The sequence below is a fragment of the Nymphalis io genome, chromosome 8 (genome assembly GCF_905147045.1).
Source record: "Nymphalis io chromosome 8, ilAglIoxx1.1, whole genome shotgun sequence".
In the NCBI taxonomy this organism is placed as follows: Eukaryota; Metazoa; Arthropoda; class Insecta; order Lepidoptera; family Nymphalidae; genus Nymphalis; species Nymphalis io.
In genome coordinates this window covers 11,905,146-11,922,036 of record NC_065895.1, presented here as the reverse complement: position 1 = coordinate 11,922,036, position 16,891 = coordinate 11,905,146, and the positions used below count along the sequence as shown (strand labels likewise).

Genomic DNA, 16,891 nt, shown 5'->3' with positions numbered 1-16,891 from the left:
AATTGTAAATTATTTATAAATGTATAATTAACAGTATATTATATATGAAAATTCAAAAAAATAAATAAAAAAAATAGAGAGGAAATTGTGACAATAATTATTCTACCTACAATAATACTACAAACTAATTATGTGTCTAATATATTCGCTGATTTTGACGACAACGTGAAAAAAAACAACGATGCACGATGTAAAAAAAATTACATCTCTTTGTTACGTGGGAAAATACATATTTAATTTGAGATGTGACATATTAGTACCTTTTAGGAGTAGCAACAATCAAATTGACTCCATAATAAATATTTTTGAAATTTTTTATAATCAGTAGTGAGTAAGCCACTCAATTCAAATTAATTTTAAATTTTCGGGTAAAATGTCGTATGTGAAAATTCGGCACTTTAAAAGATACCATAATATTTTTCATTCATCAAATAGTAAATGTACATATAGTATATAAGAGTAAGTTTAAAGCGCTAAGAATATAGAAATAATTACATTCGATTTTTTACAGTTTTAAATGGTGTATTAATTATTAATGTCTATATGTCTTCCGTTTTGTTATTTGTGCCAACTTATAAAGTGAAAGAAGTTGGAATCACAAGAAGATATAATTTCGTTTGGGTCTCCATGACCCCAACAAAATAATTTACATTAATAAAAATATTGTTCATCATTAATTATGGCAGTTAAAGAAATACTTATAATTGAGTATTAAATTATTCGGTCAAACGGGATAAAGAGTACTTAAGGAAAAATTGTGTAATTGAGCATAATGATAATTTATTTGATGTTATTAATAGCTTTTACTGTTTTATAATATTTTAATTGAAATCATTAAAATATGTACCTAATCCTTTTAAAACCTTATATATATATTTATTTTTATTTACTACTTGTTTTTTTTTTGGTTTGGACACAACAAATGCATAAACATATTTATCTATAAAGTTATATATATAAGTTTATTTATAGCGTTACTTTTTGAACACAATTCAATGGATATAAAATGCGTCGATTCTATAAATAATAATTTTACTAGTAATCGGTGACTAATTTGACAACAGTTAGATGGAAATGTTCTCAAAAATATACGCATAAGTCGATCGTGAAACGTCAAAAAATGATATATGACATTAATCAAAAAAGTTATAATGTTTATTATATACCCGCAATAATTTAGGATATCATCGTGTCGACTTACAACATTTTACGTTCATGTGTCGATTTTTACAGCCGTTGCAGAAAAACAATATTAATTCAAAAACCAATTTTCTTAAAAATATAAACAATCGTTCAAAATTACATTGTTTGAACGCGATTATGTTTGAAAGCATTTCACACTAAAGAAACTTGTTCGAACTTTTTACTTGAATTTGTAGTAGCCTTCAACTGTGTTGTTTTATAGTTTAGAGCGGAAAAAAATAATGCATTATTGTTACAAATTAATGTTATAGCATAAGTAAATGAGTTCAAAGTCTCTGAAGTGTTATAATTAAGTAAGAAATATTTCGAAACTGGAAGTAGAACTCGATGATGAAATGTCAGAAAAACAATATTTAATAAGCATCACAATAGCGTCTCGTCGTAAATTGCTTTACATTAAAACAAATCATAACATAACCATCATACCTGTAATATTGAGTCACATAAAAACAAAAACCAACTCTCAATTATGTCTAAATCTCGCCGTTTCAAAAAACTTCTTTAGATATTTATCAAATAATCGTCTCGAAATTGTTATTATATGTCATTCACAATTGTTTCAACGGTTTTTGGACGTAAAATTTACTTTTTCATTGATCGAAATGTAAACAAAAGCTATTTTATGTCAATATATTACTTCATATAAAATTTTATTCTCGTCTCTTCACAAATAACTTTATTATCTTTGCAACACCTGCAATTTATTACTGGTAATGTTAAAAACTATAAATCCCACTGAAATGCTTTTCTAATTCTTATTAAATTCGTATTCGTCTTTCAATCTATGCTTAGATACTGTTTATTCTGAAATATGATTGCTTTAACTTTTCGCTTATAATTCTTAATATCCAGGGCAGCAGTTATGGGTTTCATTCGAGGAAGTGTTCGATGAGACATTCATCATCTCGCAATCTAGGGTAGCCTTCTAATATAGGGGACCATCTATTATTTATCATAGATTTTTATAAGTACTAAGGTTATTCAATAGGTTATAAAACAAAGTGCCGCGTCTGTCGGTCTGTCTGAACGTGATAAACTCAAATACTATCGAAATGATTTTGACACGGTTTTCACCAATGGACGGAGTGATTCTTGAGGAAGGAAGAAGTGTTTTTTTTTAAATTAATGTTTGTCTAAATTCGTTAAATTCATAGTTTATCGTCGATCGATGATTGTTCATCGTGCCGAAAAATCATGACTGAGAGTCTTGAAAGAGTGACTTTATTGTTGTGCGCCACGTAAACCAATAGATATATATATATATATACATCTATTGGTTATATATATATATATTTATATATATATATATATATATATATATATATATATATATATATATATATATATAAATATATATATATACCTATATAGCTGTAAATTACAATTACGTGAAGTTTACAAGTTAAGTGAAGGTAAATATTCTATAGAAAGTTATACCAAAGAAAAATAATGACAAAATACCATTCTAATTTTGTCATTTTTTTTTATCCAACTTAATGTTATTTTCTTTTTTTGAATCTATTTAATTTTATGCAATCGTTGCGTTGTTTATGACATCCTAAACAAAATGTTTTTCTACGTTTGTTTTCATTTTCTCTTCATAAGTACTTTATTACGTTTATTAAAGTTTCGAAGCCTCTTATGCGTAGGTGCTGATCCGGTTCGCTCTACTACAGTAATATAAAATGAAAAGAAGTCTATAATATTATTAATAACTTATTTATATTATAATTCTAATACTTTGGCAAGGTTGGTGCAGGGGCTGTCGGTGTCAGCAAGGTGTCATCTGGCGCGGCGAAAGTCGACTCTCGCACTGACCTCGAATGCCTGATGGAAGCTCTTCGTTTCTCCGTGATCGCGTGCGCCAAGAAGAATGTGCAGAATATACCTGTGCTCTGTAATAAGAATATTTATGTGAAAAATAATATTATAAATGTAGATGTAAGTTTGTCTATTTATGGCGCTTTCACGTCTTAACTAATTAACCAATTCATTTATCATGAAATTTTGCATAAATGTTGTTAAGGGTACAGGAAAGAATATTAGGTACCTAATAAATGTTCAAACTCACAGACGGGCGAAGCAGAGGGAAATTATTATATATAATATTATTATTATTTGTATTTTCATTTTAACTGGTGGTAGGGCTTTGTGCAAGCTCGTCTGGGTAGGTATCACCCGCTCATCAGATATTTTACCGCAAAACAGCAGTATTTGAAACAGCAATGTCTAAGGGCGTTTGGTGACCACTTACCATCAGGTGGCCCATATGCTCGTCCGCCTTCCTATTCTATAAAAAAAAAAACTAAATATACGTTTTTATTTTGGAAATGAGCCAGTGGTCACCACTTTGATATCAGTACTGTAAGAAATAGTTAACTAATCTTTACATTAAAGTGTTGTGAGTGTTACGTAATAACATTGGCTCACTCATCCTTGAAACTGAAACCTTCCCAGTTAATATTCCCCAGAAAAGCTTGTAGAGAGACCTATCACAAGTAATAGACATGACTGATTTTGAAATAACCTTCTATAATGTAGGTCACACGTCTACTATTACTGAAAATCATTTTATTTCAGTAATAAAGTAACTGTTTACGCAAATAATTGCATTTTCATCCTCATCAATCAATCTTGGGCAAATTAGAGGAATTTGCCTTAACAAAACCTTGTTCCATCATTGACGGATCTTGGATGTTTTATTTTCTTCATAAAAGCCCGAATAACCAACGACTCAACTGATTAAATGATACAAAATTAATTTTGAAACGCGTAAACACAACAACTGTTTGAGAGAAAGGGTTATAGATACTGATGCGTGCCGTCATTCGTTCTGATTGGTGTTTCAAATAAAATGGCCGATTGCAGAATTTTATACTTTTGTTTTATTAAAAATCTTATTCATCTCAATATGTATATTAAAATGAGATCACTTTTTAGAATCCATTTAAAATAGTTTCTTCTCTAAAATAATTTATTTTTTAATTTTTTAATACTGTCATCATGCCTATTTGAATGCAACACGCAGTCTCATTTGATTGAGGAAAAGATGTGTCAGGATATGTTTCGGAACGTGTATATTTACTCTTTATCACCACCACAACAATGCATATCAAAAACAAGTTCAGTAGGTTGTTGAAAACCACCATGCTTATCCGAATTTTAAGCCGTTAGGGAAGTTCCTTGTAATAATACGAGGATAATATTAGGTCCTTACATATGAAATTAGCGTTTTGTCGTACTGACCACTTTGATCTGAAATATCTCCTCCTTGGTTAAGAATTCCAAATTCAAATTTATAAATTCATTTAGCTGGTACATTTGAGTTTTGAAAACAGGCATTCATTTGTTTTTCCTCATTATTTTTTTCTTTGGCATCGTTTGTTACCGCACAATGGAAAAAATGACCTTATATAATGAGTAATATACAACGTTTGGTACCTAACTTAACACCTTAGTAATAGTTACGATTCGAAATATATTCATAAATTGAGTGCCTAGAATCTATCCAGATTAGATGTTGTAGATTTTAACGAGGATCGCAGGTTCAAATCCGATCGAACTCGTCTAATGGGCATCATAATTAATTTTTATAAATTGTCTCGAGTTCTAAACTAAACTAAGTTAAACTATCGCGAATCCTTATCATGGATGAAATTCTGTCACATGTATATCCAATAAAACGCAGTGGAGAAGCTCAAACCCTTTTCCAAAGGTAAGACGAGCCATTTGACTAGCAGCTTCTCGTAATGAGACGTTTACGCGCTGTATACATATATGATACACATAAAACCAAGGTTATACTGAATCACAGCACTAGTGACGCGGTAGTGTGATTTGGAAATACCATCTCATTGAAATACGTCACTGTACGAAAAATATGGTTGTATTCTTAATCAGCGCAGAGCGTCATTATTTACTTAATGATGCAATAACTTATAATAGAAATGACTTCAAACAATTAATACACAAAGCCCACTTGTTATGTGAACGAATAGTAGATTTTAAACTAAAATTAATATGTACATTGTTGAATTAAATGTTCGACTGCGGCATGAAATCACATGAACAGCGACAATTGTTCTAAAACACGCGTGTGTTTAATAATTTTTAATACGAAATTGTTTTTATATTTGAGACTTTTCACTTACTAGCTGCCCGTCTTTGTACAGGTAAAATATTAACTATAAATCTTTTCGATTGGATTTGGATTTTGCACTTACTAAGAACGGATTTTAGGTCGTTCGTTTACGTCGCAAAGGTACGTACTATACTAAATTTCAAGTCAATCGGAGATATAGATTCAGATATTAGAGTCAGACTCGATACGATCTCGAGAATACATAGATTAAATATATTTAAATTAATGTAGAAATAAACTTAGTTTTTAAGATATGAAAAACTGTTTGTTAACTTTTCTATAAATTAAAAGCCAAAATGAATTAAAATAAAAAGAAGGAAGATCTTTGTTGCGCTGAAACAACAAACATCGGAACAAGCTAATTTAATATCTCAATGTACAAGGTGCTGCCGCAGATACACACGAAGTCGCTTTGGATTCGGTTGATCGAGCAAGTGTGATGAATCATTGAATGCCTACGCAGGTACCAAAGCAGGTATTACTATAACTGTTGCCTTTTTTTTACAACAAAAAGGTGTAGTCAAGGCTCCAAAAATAAATCCTTAATTATTTTAATAATTATTAACCCTTTTTTTCTAAATGTCATTTAATAAAATTAAATTAATTGACATTTTATCTTACCTAGAATAATCTTTATATCATTTATGTATAAGTATGTAACAAATTAATACGCAATATAAAATAATTCCATGCTAAATCCATTGTTTATAGCTTATTGTTATGGTGACGTGTGTTTGCGTGTCTGTAGTTTTATAAATGTATGAACAATGGGGGCAATAATCCACTCAATGTTATTACCTTTTGATATCTATTAAATGTCGTGATTACATTTAAAAAAAAGGACAAATATTAAAAAAAATTAATTAATAAACAAAGAATACGTTTACGCATATGAAGGAATACAAGGAATGTGCAATAACGGCTTTAACTTCCAGTGATTCGACGCTAGATAAGAAATTGGCTTTTGAAAAAACTTAAATTGTAATTATAGTATGCATTAAATCCACCTCCTTTGAGCATTTTTCGAAGATTCCGATATATTGTTGCAATATTCCTTATATTTCAGTTTTGATTTTGGCACTTTAAAAATATTAATAAACTAAGCTTAAAGGAAATTATGTATCAAATTAATATCTTTAATATCGTTATTATTTATTAAAAAATAAAATAAAGTAACATAAATGGCCTCCTCTTCTCTTGAGAAGGTTTACATAACTTTATGTAATTCTAGATTATTAAAACATGTTTTAATTAACGCATAGTTGCTTACTAAGTATATAAGCGATTTATCGAATAAATATAGTTTAAGCAATATTTATGCTAACATTTCTCGAAGAGAATCTAGTTAAACGATGAATTTTCATGGTTTTTTTTCCATTAATGTATATGCAACAAATGTATTAAGATGCTATGAAACAAACATGCATCTATTATTCTGTTAATATGGCGTGATATGAGCATACATATAAGGCATCGTTTATTGCGTTTGTGATGGCCAATGACAACGATTTCCTTGTTTACAGCTTCGTTTTAATGCGCAATAATCCATGAAGAATTTTATACCTCTACGAGCTGTGACTGTGATAAACGTCGACTTTGGAGACGCATTTTCGATTATCTCCTTGGAATCTATTGAATTATATAACTTCCTCCTGACAGTTAATTTGACACAAGAGATAATAAATTGCAAAAGTGTATGTGTAAACACAGGTGCACTCGTCCTTTACCCTTTTATAACGATTCCATCTCATTCGAAACTACCAGGGAGATTAGGTACAGAAACAAATTATTTTTTTGTCGAAGAAAAAAACTAACTATGTCTTATTGGCCCGACCCAGAAATTTGTCGTCAAGCTAGTAGAACAAATGCAGTTAAACAAGAGACATACAGACTTATTAAATAATAATTTTATCTTAAATTTTTTGAGGGTTTATTCAAGTTACAAGCATGTCATCATAACAAGATCAGATGCATCACGTGCGGTGTTTTATTGATTGCATATTTAAACGATTTTATACAGCAAACTGGCTTCCTCGAAGCAAGTATAACATATTCTTCTCATTCAAACTTAATATCAAACATTTTTCAGACACAAATCCATTCCATAATTAAATACATATTATTATAACATCTTCAACCTTTAATGCTGTATTAAATACAAGTCAGAGATAGAACTTTGCCAAATCGTGAAGAAAAAGACTGTTTTATAACACATAGTGATTGTCTTATCTGTTTATTTTTTGATTTCGTCATCACCTTTCGTTATAGATATTAGGTGGTAATAACAATCGTAAGAGGTTTTAGGAAGTGATTTGAGCCTCACCGCAAAGTGCAATTAACATTTCGACTGGAACAATGAGTACTTTGAACGCAAACACAAGACCACTCAATTGAGCGTTATATTGTAACGATTCGTTTTAAAACAAACAGCTAGACGGTCGTAAATTATTTCTATACAAGTCATTTACCTTTTGAAGTTTAAGTATCGGTTGAAAGAATTTCAAATAACATTAACTTATTGTATTTTTTAACTAACGTATCGATACGTAGTTTAAGTTAATTTAGTCAAATTTTACAAAATTATTTTTAAGGCGTGAAAGCGTAACAAGCAAGCAAACAAAGAAACAAACGCACTTTCGCATTTATAATAATATTTAGGATGTGAGTTATGTACTTCAATATAAGTTTAATCCTGCACCACCTATCTAGATTCTATTTACCAGTCTTTTAATAATTTGTTTGGAAGATATCATCCGCAATCAATCAAGGTCAAGATCAATCAAGAATCAAATAAATCAAGAATCAGTCGCAAGAGCACTCCTTGTGCTACACGTTAATGAGCTCTAAGCATTTGTTTGTATTACTTTTATTTGATAAGATCACCATAGTATAGTAGCAAGAAATGTCTATTAAATAATTGTCCCGACCTCTGCCCTCGCAAGAATGCCATTGACTATAATCAAATGATTACCTAGCATGATTCACATCGCGTGTTACTTATCTCTTAATAATGTTTCTTTTTTATTTTTCCTGGCTTTTATTATCAATCTTAGTTTGTTGATTTTAATATATTTCGTAAATAATCAATTATTCGTGAAATATAATTTAATCAATACATATTAAAAAACAAGGTCTTCCCGCTGCGTCTCACTGTCTGTCTGAATGCGATAAACTTAAAAACTATCGAACCGATTTTTATATGGTTTTTTACTAATGCAAGTGATTCTAGAGAAAAGTTTAGGTGCATAATTCATTTTGGTTTTTTGTGGTTTGTCTGAAATATGGCGATGTCGAAGATGTTAGAAAGAATCACACCGACGCCGAAGGCTTTCCTCGGTTTGTCGCGTAAAACAATAGTTATTTGTAGAAAATAAACGGTGTATGCAGACGCTTTTTCCACCTGTGTAAATCCGGAACGGTTAGCTAAAACATAATATACCAAAAAGGAGCAAGTTTTAGTATGGTATTAGATGATCGGCATTTTATTTCGATTCACAGAAAGCTATTGATAATATTAATTTCTCATAAATACCTGATATGCAATATCAATCCTTGCATTAAACTATGGGTAGAATATTAAATCTAATCCTCCTTAGATCGGAATCGAGTAATAAATATATAAACGAATTTTAATCATCAGCAAGCATTTTACTTTAATAAAAGTATAATATTGATATAACCCTTGCATATCAAACACACGATCATTTATCCTCTCAATCCCCTACGGAGGTGATCTCTTTAAATTGACATCCTCGCTCATCAGTGCCTTGCTACTATAATCAAAATGAGCACTAACTATAGTTCAGATTAATAGTGTCGTCCCTCGTTCATTCTATGGAATGAAGTGAGACAAAACTATATCGTTCAAATGGATTGTAAATTTGCTCCCACGCAGTAGCAGGTGATATAGCGTCTAATATGACTAGTTGGATAACATCCTCTGTTGAACCAATCTTCGTATTATGAGCTAGTGTTTCAACGCTGTGATAGACTTCGATACTCAGATATGTGCTTGGGTAGATATCGTTTAAGAGTATTGTCTAACTTTATTTTTATTTGCAAGAATTTATTTTTTATAAATTCTTGCTACTGCTGATAAAAAATACTTGTTGTTGTTTCATTAGATTCGTATTCATTAGATTCGCACATAAAAATTTGCAAAAGTTACAAACAATTAAAGATTACAAACAAAAAATGGTGTTTCTTCTTTCGCACTTCGCTTATCCCAAGCTGTTTGAACAAGAAATAATTTTGAAGATTTACATGACCGGCGGCTGTTCCCACCGTCTTTGCTTGTGGCATAATTTTGCTGGTGGATTGGTATCCCGCCACCAAAATTGCACAATTAATGACATTCCCTTAACGGAGTCTTACGAAACCCACAGGTAAAGAAGGGACGTGGATGACTGTATTCGATTTGCCAGAACAACAACACTTAATGATAACTAAAACAATATACATAATTAATATAATATATTATTAAATATAATAACATCAGTATTATATAATATAAAAGTAAAAAAAGTAAAGTAACAACCTGTGAATGTCCCACTGCTGGGCTAAGGCCTCCTCTCCCTTTTTGAGGAGAAGGTATAGAGCTTATTCCACCACGCTGCTCCAATGCGGGTTGGTGGAATAATAATCACAAATCAAGCACATGAAAATTCAGTGATGCTTGCCCGGGTTTGAACCCACGATCATCGGTTAAGAGTCACACATTCTTACCGCTAGGCCATCTCAGCCTAATATACTAAACTTCAATTATATAAATAACAGTAGCAGTAGATGTAAACATTTAAAAATCCCTACTAATATTATAAATTGGAAAGTGAGTTTGTTTGTTTGTTACACTTTCACGTCTGAACTACTCAACCGATCATCACGAAATACATACACTTTGTCAAGGGTACAAGTAATACATATGGTACCCTACCTACCCCTCACACCCGGGTGAAAACTAGTAACTTGTAACTGTTAAATCATGTATTATATAGACTGTTTATAAATATGGTCAACAGCATTACAAATAACTTGCATTACCTAATGATTATTTATTGGAATTTATTAATCACTATTCCTATTCGTATGCATAGTTACATCTCAGTATGGTACATAGCTGTCCAATATGACTAAAAAAAACGTTGCACAGTAAATACGTTACTGATAGTATATCTTATATATCTATAAAACGTTTTAAAAAGAGTTTTCGTATGTACTTTATATAAAAGTTCTACGTTGACTAAATAGATTATATGGATGATAAAGGTTTAAGGCTTTCGTTTAATTCGAGGTACGAGTATATTATATAAATGGAATTGTATTTTATACTTATAACGTAATTTCATTGCAATATTTTTACGGTCTTGCCGGTTCTTCTCGCTAGAATCTACATTCCGAACTGGTGCATTACTTTACATTCAATTTAATCCTGTAAAATGACTATTCAAAATTGTCGTGTAGTTTCTGCAAGTCCGTCCATAGTATTGATGTTTTCCGGAGCGGAGAGGAGCGGTAATCACACATCATCTCTCTCAGACGCCTCTTTCGTCAGTGGGCGTATCGATTTAAAATTCGAAAAAAAGCAATATATTTTAATTTCAATATATTTATATTTTATAAATACCCAATAATCATGAAAATTTGTATATAACGCTCTGAGTTTGGTGAGATTGTAATTGTGTCATGTCTAATATAAGATAACGAAGAGATTACGTCACTGCGCGCGCGCATTGATCCAATTTAGAGCAAGGTTGTATCTTTGCCACTTAGTCATAAAAATTAGTCTCATTCAACTAATCAAATGTTTGTCGGTATAATAATACAATATATTCGAAAATTACCTGCCTCATTGGTCTAGTGACCAGTGGTGAGGTCCTGGTTTCAAACCACAGGTCGCGCTAATAAAAAGTTATTGAGTATTTCTGTCAAAAATTCTCAGTAGCAGCCCGGAGTCTGGAAGTTGGAAGCGAGTACACTCCCTTGCCTCGGAATGCACAAAATCGGTCCGAAAAAAATAATAAATTTTATGAAAGTTTAGATTTTCTTTTGCTTATATAACTTAATAAATGACAGTTACATAAGGAATAAGTGCATTATGTTTAGACTCCATAGCCGAGATGGCCCAGTGGTAAGAACGCGTGAATCTTAACCGATGATCGTGGGTTCAAGCCCGGGCAAGCACCACTGACTTTTCATGTGCATAATTTGTAATTATAATTCATCTCGTGCTTTACGGTGAAGGAAAACATCGTGAGGAAACCTGCATGTGCCTAATTTCATTGAAATTCTGCCACATGTGTATTCCACCAACCCGCACTGGAGCAGCGTGGTGGAATAAGCTCCAAACCTTCTCCTCAAAAAAAAAAAAAAGGGAGAGGAGGCCTTAGCCCAGCAGTGGGACATTTACAGGCTGTTACTGTTTAGACTCCATTATTGACATATTATTTAAATCATTGCCTCGTTGTTATAGAGGCTAGCTTAAATAAAAAATTAGGGGACAGATCTCTATATCCCAGGGGCTCAATTCTACTAAAAATTTGACATTTATCGCAATCTAATCGAAATGCAATAGTTGCCGTATAGCCTCTTTCTTATTCTAATAACATAACGATCCAGTTTAGGTTAGATCGAAGTTGAATCTGAATGGAATCCGGAACGTATCGTAACCGTTATAAATCAGCAGAATTTACCCTGGGTTTCAATTTGGGGCAGTGTAACAAAAATTGATCAGTTTTACTGTCAAGAATTTCTCACTGTGCACTATATGTATACGGAATAACTTAAATCTGTGTGGGCTTTGTGCAAGCCCAGGTCTAGGTAGGTCCCACCCACTTATCACATACTCTACCGGCTTAAAAGCAATACTAAGTGTTTTTGTATTGCGGTTTAAAGGGTAGTTGAGCTAGTATAACTACTTGATAGGTTGGAGACGCATAGAATGGTAGTCATACTTCTTATAGCGCCGATGTCTATTGGTAGTGGTCACCATTTATCAATTGCCTATTTGCCCGACCAACTAATATTGTATAAAAAAAAAACAACTAGACTCCATTGAGAATAGCCATCATGGTCGAAATTAGTCAGGAGGACAACATAATTTTTATAGTATTATTATTCCAGAAAACAATTGCGATGTACCTTAAATGTACTTGCTCGCTCACTTTACAACAATATAATAAAATGTTACATTTCGTAGAATCGTCGGTGACTAAAATAAGACATTTACTTAAACGTTCTGGCAATGAGTCTTTCCCGCTATTATATGTTACTATTATTTCAATATAGTATATATTAAATTTACTGCCTCGTTGGTCTAATGGCTTGATGTAAGACCGCAGACTCAGAAGTCCTGGGTTCAATTCCCAGGTCGGGCTAGTAAAAAATATTGGATTTTTCTGTCAGAAAATTCTCAGTAGCAGCCCGGAGTCTGGAAGTTGGAAGTGTGGACATTCCCGTGCCTCCGAAAGCACGAAAAGCCGTTGGTCCTGCGCCTGAGCTCTGACTCTTTCCGGTCGTGTCGGATTGCCGTCCCATCGGATTATGAGAGTTAGGGAATAGAGAGTGGACCTGCACACTTGTGCTCTATAATATCTCCTGCGCAGTTGGCTAATCTCTCTTGAGATTGGCCCCGTGGCCGAAATCGGTCTGGAGGACATTATTATTATATTAAATTCACTCAATTCTGTACCGTTTTCTGGAATAATTTGTTATTTACACATGTATCAAGATCTAATGCCAAAACAATTAAACGTAATCGATTTAATAAAAATACGTCATTGAAAATGCTGAAGCACCTATACATATATATCGTAAAAATTTTACTAATTAGATATAAATTAAGGTCAGTTTTTAACTAAAAAACTTTAAAAATAACTCGTTATTATTACATTAATATTTATTTATGATGTCGGTTCATTATTATCATATATTTACCTATAAATAAGCAAACATTTAGATGAATTATAAGGCACACACGCAATACGTACATATTTATTTTTAATGATTATAATGTCTCGAGTCATGTCATTTATCACGAAAGAGATATTATATGTGTGTCGTATATTATCATTGCTGTCTCTGGTAAAATAAACACGGTTAAGTTTTATAAACAAATGATTCACTTGAACTGGTCATTACGCTACAATGTGACAAAATGTAATATATATTCAAAGCTGTGCCCGCGGTTTTACCCGTGTATAACTTAAAGAAATCACTAAGAGCAGACTTATAATATATCAGTATATACAACATTATATCTAGTTAAAGAAACATACAATTTGCCATGAGGAGAACAGCATTGCCTTTAATCTTTTCCGACATACTTTAATGTCTTTCCCAGTGCTTTATTTATTTTTAAAGCAATAAATTCACCGGAAATTATGTCCTTTTAAAACTAATACGTAAATCTGTTTATTTTAAAATAAATAGGTACATATTATCAACTAACCGACGAACTGGTTCGTTTTTCGACGACGAATTTTTCGCCCATAGAATCGGAATTGCGATTTAAAGGGGAAATGCTGCCAGCATTCTTGCCATTCGACGCGGTCACGATTTCTAATGTAACTATTTTTAATTTTTATTTGTATGTATAAGGCCTTACTTCACTTGTCAAATTACCCGACTAAGTATAAATTTAACAAAACTATGAAAAAAAAATATATGCGGCAACGAAACGAACTTACTAAAACAATAAACTTTAACTTACTAAGTTATTTACAAACCGAAAACAAATACTTATGTAGTATTAGTAAGTATTTTCAAGTAACCTGTTGAAATAATGTCAAAACTGTAAAAAGTACTCAATCTGTCTGTGGTCTTATCTCGATGTTTTTCATAAGAACTAATGCCATGTCTATAAAAACGACGTTGCAAATAATGCATTATTTTAGAACATATTTGATTACCATACAAAAGGTTATAGTGAGTCAACCTTAAAAGATAGACATATATCTTATATATAACTTTAATATTTATGAACCGATTGAAATAAAACAAACACTAAATTTCAAGTGAAGTTAGCCACAATACATTAGTGAAAACCGCACCCACATTCGTTAAGCCATTTTTAAGATTAGTGTGCACAAATGCACAGACAAACAGACAAAAATTCTAACAATCATTGTTTTGGGTTCTATTGCTTAGGTAATAGGTAATAGTTTTATTCATATCTTTTTTTTTATAGAATAGGAAGGCGGACGAGCATATGGACCACCTGATGGTAAGTGGTCACCAACGCCCTTAGACATTGGCATTGTAAGAAATGTCAACCATCGCTTACATATCCAATGCGCCACCAACCTTGGGAACTAAGATTTTATGTCCCTTGTGCCTGTAATTACACTGGCTCACTCACCCTTCAAACCGGAACACAACAATATCAAGTACTGCTGTTTTGCGGTAGAATATCTGATGAGTGGGTGGTACCTACTCAGACGAGCTTGCACAAAGCCCTACCACCAGTAAAGAAAGCGATCAGTTACATATTTATTATATGTATAGATATGTAAACTACACTTCAGTTGCTAAACTATTGATTTTCCAACTTTATTATAGAACAAGAAGGTAATGAAGATAATAACCTGCCTTGGATTTAAAATATAAATACACATATTCATTGTTGGAAAAAAAATCCCGCTGATTATTATTATATTTCGTCAGTGCTTCCAGAGCTTTTTTTTAACGCTGGAAATATCACATAACCGCGGGAACAGTGGGGGGGTATGTGGGGTGTCCAGGGCGCCGAGTGCGCCCCGAACATCGGAATACCCACTAAAAAACCAGCGGTAACCTTTCCGTCTTAACGAGGAGCGCCACGGGATCGCTTGCGCATGCTACCGTGACGCACTGATGGCCGGTGGCCGTCCGTGTGGTTCATTAATAATTTATTGCAGAACAAATTGAATTATTAAAACAAACATATGGAGATATACACTGGCCGCCAAAAAAATCGACCCACCCGTATTTTTTTACTTACAAAGTTGTTATCTTAACTATGCGACGACCTAGGTGGATTGTTTTACTTATGGGACATACATTTAACATTTTATTACCCACTTGATATTGATTTGGAGGAGTTGTAAGTGTTATTGAGGATATTTGAAATATTTTTAAAGTATTGATAAGAAAACGTTACTTTGTGCACAAAGTGCATGGTTAGTTTATTTCCAGTTCTTAACGCGGAGTCATCTCGGTTCGATGTTTATTATTAATTAAGTGTATGAAACTTTGTTGAAATAATAATTTTAATAAGTTTAAACATAAAAAATGGATACTACTGAAGCAGAAGCTGCTCAAGTCGTAGCTCTTATTCATGAGGGGTTAAGTCAGCGAAATGTGGCTAGAACACTAAAATTAAGTCGTTCAGCGGTGCGAAGAGTGTACAAACGCTACTTGGAGACTGGGGAGTATCGCCGGAGACCAGGATCTGGCAGGGGGCATGTCACGAACCCGACCGATGACCGTTTTATTGGTTTGACGTCTTTAAGAAACCGACATCTTTCGGCTGTTGACGTTCAAGGTAGACTCCGAGAAATTCGTGGAGTGTCTGTGAGTGAAAATACTGTAAGAAAAAGACTTCGAGAGCAAAACTTAACCCCTCACAAGCCAGCAACAGGACCAAAACTCACAGCATCCCATCGACAAGCAAGACTACAATTTGCTAGGCAGCACGTCGATTGGACACTGGACCAATGGGAGACAGTATTGTTCAGTGATGAAAGCCGAATGTCTCTAGTAGGCTCTGATGGACGACGTAACGTCATGCGAAGGCCAGGAGAACGCTACTCTCAGTGTTGCATTCGAGTAACAGTCCGATTTGGTGGAGGCTCTACAATGTTTTGGGGAGGTATTTCTTTGACGGGACGCACAGAGCTGGTTTTTTTCCGTAATCGTGCTGTTAATGCTGAAACTTACATAACGGACATTCTGGAGCCTCATGTGATGCCTTACGCTGGATATATTGGGGATAATTTCCAACTTATGCACGACAACGCACGACCTCACGTCGCTAGAATTGTTAAAGACTATCTCAGGGAAGTCGAAATTCCAGTTATGCAGTGGCCAGCCAATAGTCCGGACTTAAACCCGATAGAGCACCTCTGGGACCAGCTAAAACGTACGGTTCGAGCACGAAATCCAATTCCAGAAACCCTGAATCAACTGGAAGCTACCCTAACTGAAGAATGGCAACGGACCCCACAGGAAGACATTAAAAAGCTAATCAGGTCACTTAATAGGCGTATGCAGGCAGTGATTAGGTCAAGAGGAGGAAACACTCCCTATTAAAGTAAGATTTAGGCACCCAAATTTAAAAACAAACAGCATAACCGTTTTGTACACAAAAAAATAAAATTGCGTAAAATTTTGTGTTTTCGTGTTTTGTCACATATTTACCTAAAAACCTATTTTTTGCGCACTATTTCTGTTTTTGTACAATCCTACAATTGCATTTTTTCATTATCAATCTTAAAAATATAAATATGTGGTAGTTTAAAACCATACGATAACTTTTTTACAAAAAATGTAGGTGGGTCGATTTTTTTGGAG

The 16,891-nt window shown here is 33.0% G+C and overlaps 1 protein-coding gene across 1 annotated transcript in view; it reads right to left on the bottom strand.

Moving 5' to 3' along the window:
• Window positions 1–2,560: 2,560 nt before the first annotated feature.
• Window positions 2,561–16,891, bottom strand: part of LOC126770067 (23 kDa integral membrane protein-like) — a 24,596-nt gene continuing 10,265 nt past the window's right edge. Inside the window, exon 5 of the mRNA XM_050489216.1 lies at window positions 2,561–3,098. Coding sequence (XP_050345173.1) covers window positions 2,937–3,098 — 162 coding nt within the window. The 3' untranslated portion in view covers window positions 2,561–2,936. The remainder of the gene's footprint in view (window positions 3,099–16,891) is intronic.